The sequence below is a fragment of the Mandrillus leucophaeus genome, unplaced genomic scaffold (genome assembly GCF_000951045.1).
Source record: "Mandrillus leucophaeus isolate KB7577 unplaced genomic scaffold, Mleu.le_1.0 Scaffold800, whole genome shotgun sequence".
Taxonomy (NCBI): Eukaryota; Metazoa; Chordata; class Mammalia; order Primates; family Cercopithecidae; genus Mandrillus; species Mandrillus leucophaeus.
The window spans coordinates 650,289-657,254 of NW_012108698.1; the positions used below are offsets into that span (position 1 = coordinate 650,289).

At 47.5% G+C, this 6,966-nt stretch overlaps 1 protein-coding gene across 3 annotated transcripts in view; it reads left to right on the top strand.

The window, feature by feature from the left end:
• Window positions 1–1,760: 1,760 nt before the first annotated feature.
• NUP153 (nucleoporin 153kDa) overlaps window positions 1,761–6,966 on the top strand; it is a 102,108-nt gene continuing 96,902 nt past the window's right edge. For all 3 annotated transcript variants that reach the window (XM_011967580.1, XM_011967582.1, XM_011967581.1), the window contains exon 1: window positions 1,761–2,595. In XM_011967580.1, coding sequence (XP_011822970.1) covers window positions 2,485–2,595 — 111 coding nt within the window. In that variant the 5' untranslated portion in view covers window positions 1,761–2,484. The remainder of the gene's footprint in view (window positions 2,596–6,966) is intronic.

Sequence of the window (6,966 nt, forward strand, 5' to 3'; positions counted from 1 at the left end):
TTGTATGATTTAAACCGTGAACCTGAATTGTGCAGTTTGATTTTGGAGACAGTATAAATGTCTTGGAACTAATTATTTATATCTGATTCATGGTTGATATTGGATGCTTTCTATCTAAGCAGTTATTATGAACTAGATATACATTCATCCTTTCACCAGACCACTGCCCTGTGAGGTCAATATTCACTCTATTTGCAGATGAAAAAAACGAAGCTTAGAAACAGGATCAGTGGGCCGGGGGCGGTGGCTCACGCCTGTAATCCCAGCACTATGGGAGGCCGCAGGCGGATCACCTGAGATTGGGACTTTGAGACCAACTTGACCAACATGGAGAAACCCTGTCTCTAGTAAAAATACAAAATTAGCCGGGCGTGGTGGCACATGCCTGTAATCCCAGCTACTTGGGAGGCTGAGGCAGGAGAATTGCTTGAACCCGGGAGGTGGAGGTTGCCGAGATTGCACCATTGCACTCCAGCCTGGGCAAAACAAGAGAAAAAAACTCCATCTCAAAAAAAAAAAAAAAAAAAGAAAGAAAGAAGCAGGATCAGTAACTTCCCAAAGGTTACACAGCTAGTAAGTGGCAGATTTACAGTAAATTGACTGGGAGTGGTGGCTCACACTGGTAATCCCAGCACTTTGGGAGGCCAAGGTGGGTGGATCACTTGAGGTCAACAGTTCGAGACCAGCCTGGCCAACATGGCGAAACCCCATCTCTACTAAAAATACACAAATTAGCTGGGCGTGGTGGTGCACACCTGTAGTCCCAGCTGTTTAGGTAGCCGAGGCAGGAGAATCACTTGAACCTGGGAGGCAGAGGTTGCAGTGAGCCAAGGTTGCGCCACCGCATTCCAGCCTGGGCTACAGGGCAAGACTGTCTCTCAAAAAAAAAAGAAAGAAAGAAAGAAAGAAAAAAAAAGCTTTATAGTAAGTCTAAGATTTTTCACAATAGATTTTTCCTCCCTAATCATTTGGCTATTTGTCTTTAACTCTTACAGAAAAGTTGGGTTATAGTCCTGGCTTTGATTACCCATCTCAGTGTCACTGATTGTGCCACCTAAATTTCTCTGGACCTCTTGTCTGGTTGGTTGAATGAGAGGGTTGGACTATGTGATCACCAGGACCTTTCTAATCGTCAACTCCTAGAATATATATTTTGTGGATTCAGTCTTTGAGTCTAGTTCACTTACTCAGTTTCCTAAATACAATGCCTTCTATTTGGAGCAAATACGGTATACTTTTATTAGTAAGGATGTATCTATCACTTACCTCTAATGTTAGCTGACTGTATGGGTTAAAATTGTAATCATTCATTGCATTTTTCGCCTATTAGTAAATATACATGCTCTCCATAGATGATCACGTCTGCCTCTCACAACAGCTTTATAAAACTCCCATTTTATGGAGGAGGAAGCTAAGGCTCAGACGGTTTTGATTCATCCAAGGTCAAATAGGTTGGGTGGCGGAACCAGAATTCCAGCCCCGTGTGTCTGGCAACAAAGCCTTTATATGTTTAAATAAACATTAATGAAGTCGTATATATTTTCTAATTCTAAGGATCATGGACATTGTTTTTCAACCACAGATTTTTTTTCCTCCTTAAATCATTAGCTCTTGTCTTTGATTTTACTATCTGCTTACTTCCTGCCCACTTAACCAACCGACAGGGAGAAGGAGAGTGGGAAGAAGTTACTGTTTTTATGTTAAGTGCCTTTTCAGAGTCTAATTTACAGCCAAGAACGGCAAAAGTACCCCTTGGCTTTGTGCCTCTGCGGCGCTCCGGGGATCTCCTTCCCCATCCCTCTCCCTTTCCGAGAATCCGCGTTCCGTTGTTGAACTACGTTTCCCAGCGTGCCGCGCGGCCGAGAGCGTGGACTCCATCAGTCCTTCCTCTTTGCCTATCAGCTCGTCGTAGCATGATGATGCAAATGCGTCGGGCGCCTGTGAGTGACGACATTCTGGCTCGCGACCGCGGCAGCCGCCTTAGCCGCGGTAATAGGCGCAACGGCGGCGGAGGCTGCAGGGACGACGACGACGGCGGGGCGGGCGCTGTGCGCACAGGGGAGGGGTAGGCGGGCGGCGCCAGCGGCTTCAACTGCGGCAGCTACGGCTAGGGCGACGGAAGAATCCCCACCAGTCGGCGGTCGAGTTAGGCCTCAGCACCGCCGGGAGCTGTTCGTGCTGTCCTCTGCGGGAGATCTCCATAGAGACCGTGACATACACAGAGGCGGGGGTCCGCAGAGGCGGCGGGACCGGAGCCTCCTCGGCCTCTGCGGCCGCCACCCCCTTCCCCGCTGCCAGCACTCACCCTCTCTCCGCTCCTGCTCGCAACCTCGCGGTTCCTGGGGTGCTTGTGCCCACTGTGTGGACAGCTCGGGCGGACTTTTGGGCCGGGGCTGGGCGGCGGGGGGGGCGCTCTAAGGCCTCCGCCTCTGCCTCTCCCGCCCCCTTACCCGCCCCGGAGCGGGAAGCGGCGGAGGCTCCGCCATGGCCTCGGGAGCCGGAGGAGTCGGAGGGGGCGGTGGCGGCAAGATCCGGACGCGGCGTTGCCACCAGGGGCCAATTAAGCCTTACCAGCAGGGGCGACAACAGCATCAGGTATGGGACCCCGACTTCGCGGTGGCCTGGCGGGTGGGGAAACTCGGCTGGAGGGGACGGGCGGTTCGAGGCCCCGGCGCCCCACGTGGAGCAGACGGGAGGGCCTGAGGATAGGCCCGAGTGAGGCTCCGGGGGAGCTCAGGCCATTGGGGGTGGCAACGGGAAGTGGGCTGAGACAGGCCCAGCCTTGCGGCGCACACGTGTGGTTTGGGCCGCCTTTCCCCCAACCCTCTGGGTCAGGGGCTTTCCCAGGCAGGCTCTGGGCGGGAAAAGAAATTGTAGGCCCAGGATGCGCGCGTTTCTTTCTTTTTTGGCGGGGATTTGGAGTTTGAGGGTATTACTCACGTCCTCTCGAGGGAGAAAGGAAAAGTTGTGGTTGATTGCCCTTGTTGTTTTCTGGTGTCCCTCCTTTAGTGTGTGTGGGGAGGGGGCTGCCCCGAGGAATCTTAACTCTGGGGCAGACGGGGAGTTGTGGGGGGCGCTGTTACATGGAAAGTGGAATAACTTAGTCTCAGCCTATGAATTAATTCTCGGTTTCCCCTGCCGGTGTTCCTCCTCGTCTTGAGAGCATTGGCTTCGGTTTTCTTAACCGGGTTATAGTTAACCGTGGCACTGGGGCATTTTGAAAGTCCCTCTCCACCCTTACGTCTTTTCTCTGCTGCGCGACTCCCCCCCCACCCCCGCTTTTATTTTGGAGGCTGGAATTGGCCATTCTCCACAGTTGACCGGGACTCCAGCTCTGATCTCATACACAAAATATTTTAATATTATGAGGCGTATTCTAGAAGTTTAGTTACTTTTGACGCTCCAGGAATGTTGGTGATCTTATAGTTTAGCCAGTGTGTGAATTCGTGGATGTTTAAAATTATAAAAAAAGATTATCCTAATTGTAAATGAGGTAGTTGATTCTGAGAAAGTTCCATTTTTAAAATAATTGGTTGTTAGAAGGATTGAATAGGAAAATGTTAACTTATTTTAATAAAGCCACTTAAAAACTTATCAATGATACTGAGGTGGGAAGTGTGTGTTTTAAATTTGTTGAAAAACAAAAGTGTAGCAAAAGGATCTGATAACTTGTTGCCTACTGTTAAAGGTAGACTTCCTAGATTACTTTATTCTGGATGCTAATAAATATTACACACTTTCACATGGTTGATGTTGTTAAATTGTGTCATTATCAACAGATTTGTAAAAGTAAAGATATGGGTCGGGCGCCTTGGCTCACGCCTGCAATCCCAGCACTTAAGGAGGCCGAGGCGGGCGGATCACGAGGTCAGGAGATGGAGACTATCCTGGCTAACACGGTGAAACCCCGTCTGTACTAAAAATATAAAAAAATTAGCCGGGCGTGGTGGCGGGCGCCTGTAGTCCCAGCTACTCGGGAGGCTGAGGCAGGAGAATAGCGTGAACCCTGGAGGCGGAGCTTGCAGTGAGCCGAGATCGCGCCACTGCACTCCAGCCTGGGCGACAGAGCCAGACTCCGTCTGGGGCGGGGCGGGGGGGGAAGGTAAAGATTTGAGGACTTTTTTTTTTAAGTTTTCTTAAATGTTTTTTATTTTGAGGGAAATGTTTGAGTAGTGAAAATAGTGGCTCCAGTATTTTAAGTCGTTCTCTACTGATGGTTAGGTTTGGCATTGTTATTACTTCCACCAGTTTTCCCTGAGATATGTATGTAAAGTACTTAGTTTTCAAATTTGTGAAGAACAGGGGTATTTGCAAGCAGATTTAAGATTAGAATTCAGGTCACAAGCCTGGCCATTTAACCTAATCCTTCTATAGAATGGAAGTTAGACATGCATACTTTCTTTTCTCCTATGAATGCCTTTGAGTGCTTAGATTTTCTTGTATGACATGTATAGAAAAATGACGTGTTTTAAATATAGGTCATTGGATGGTCTGGATAGAGGTTAGAAGGGAATTAATATTTTCCAAATGTCTGAAGTTATCACAGCTTATTTTGAAATGTACTTAGATAAAATAAAAATCTAATTTTGGGGAGACGATGCCTTAACAGCATAATACCTATGATCCAAGGTGTCTTAGAGTTGATATGGCTTCAGGCTGTGTAGTTTTGTTTTAAATCTTGATAGTTTATCATTGCCCCTTATCTAAAATACTTTTGCTTCTTACTCTGGCTATTTAATTAAAAAACAAAACATATTTTAGCTTTTGAATTGGGAATTAAAGGTATTTAGGGGTTTCTTGATCAACACTTTAGGTGCTCTTTAATATTGGCAGAAACTACCACTACCCAAGAAAAGTATTCAGGTACATTCAAAAGAATAATCTCTCTATATTTTTTTTAATCTTAAAAATAAGGGCTTTCTTTAGTCCTTATTGAGACTTTGGTGAACATAGGGTCTACTCACTTGCTGTCTACTATCCTAGACTGTGAACTGGATGTTTTGCAGCAGCTGCTGAGTCATCATGAAGCAAGCTTCATGACATGGCATGTTTTATACTCATGTTATTTGATTAAGTGTCTAAGGGTTTCTGAGCAAAAATTAAGCTTTTGGTAGTATAGCGGAAAGCTGAAGTAAGAAACAGTGAGAGGTCTGGTGCTCTTACTTGATGGATGTTTGCCAGTGCCTGTCAGGGCAACTTGCTAGTACGGTCACCCAGTACCTGTGACTTCTGCATGTGTTCATTTGACTTGTAATTTCCTGTTTTGACTTCTGGATTTAGCTCTCCTGGGAAATGCTATAAGTTTACCACTTTCTCTCTTAAGCTCTGATTTGTTTTTTTTGAGATGGAGTCTCGTCGTGTGGCCCAGGCTGGAGTGCAGTGGTGCGATCTTGGCTCACTGCAACCTCCGCCTCCTGAGTTCACGCCATTCTCCTGCCTCAGCCTCCCAAGTAGTTGGGATTACAGGCATGCGCCACCACGCCTGGCTAATTTTTGTATTTTTAGAGACCGGTTTTCGCCATGTTGGTGAAGCTGGTCTCAAACTCCTGACCTCAGGTGATCCGCCCACCTTAGCTTCCCAAAAGTGCTGATATTACAGGCATGAGCCACTGTGCTCGGCCCAACTTCTGATCTTTAAAATGTCATCTTGCATGAAGTCGTGCAGACAAATTCATTGTCTTGCTCAGATAACTGAAGGGTAATAAGGGTAATAACTCTTATGAATTGTAGAAGCAAATATGAAGAACATCCCTGAATAATGCAAGCTGATCATTCTCACTTGCCTTCTCCCTTACCCCTTTACCTTTTTGCCCAGATGCATTTAGGAAATGGTGTCATTTTTCTTTTCTTTTCTCTTTTTTCGAGATGGAGTTTTGCATTTGTTGCCCGGGCTGGAGTGCATGGCGCAATCTCGGCTCAGTGCAACCTCTGCCTCCCAGTTTTAAGCTATTCTCCTGCCTCAGCCTCCCGAGTAGCTGGCATTACAGGCATGCGCCACCACACACGGCTAATTTTATATGTTTTGTACAGATGGGGGTTTCTCCATGTTGGTCAGGCTGGTCTCTTGGCGTCCCAAAGTGCTGGGATTACAGGCGTGAGCTACCTTGCCTGGCCAGAAATGGTGTCATTTTTCTAGTTGGGAGTGAATAGGTCACTGAAAAGAATGTGGTTAGTTCCTGTCTTCCTTTCCCACTTCCTTTTTGTTCAGATCCTCAGGCACAGAAAGTCAGCTCTTTGGAGAGGTTAAGCTGCTTGCTTTTCTTAATAGCCACTACAAAAAACTTGAGCCCATGGGCAAACCAGAACCTTGCCTCTGGCAGAACCTACTGCCACCTCCTGGTGAGAGGAAACCACTTATTTTTGCCCTTTTTGACCAGGGGAGGGGGTGGGGTGGGGGTGTATGGGGAGTGTGCTTCAGACATTTATCTTCTGGTTTAGAGCTAAGGGACTCCGCCTTTAATCCTACGTGATATGGTTTGTCTTACAAGTCAGTTCCTGCATTTAGCACCTCCCCCCCCCCACCCCCCAGACGGAGTCTTGCTCTGTTGCCCAGGCTGGAGTGCAGTGGCGCAATCTTGACTCACTGCAACCTCTGCCTCTCGGGTTCAAGCAATTCTCCTGCCTCAGCTCTTGAGTAGCTGGGATTACAGGCCCAGGCCACCATGCCTGGCTAATTTTTGTATTTTTAGTAGAGACAGGGTTTCACCATGTCCAGGCTGGTCTTGAACTTCTGACCTCCTGATCCACCTGCCTTGGACTCCCAAAGTGCTGGGATTACAGGCGTGAGCCACTGTGCCCAGCATAATTTTTTGTATTTTTAGTAGAGGCTGGGTTTCACCAAGTTGGCCAGGCTGGTCTCGAACTCCTGACCACGTGATCTGGCCTCCTCCGCCTCTCAAAGTGCTGGGATTACAAGCATGAGCCACTGTGCCCAGCGCATTTAGTTTAGTTTTTTTTTTTTTTTTT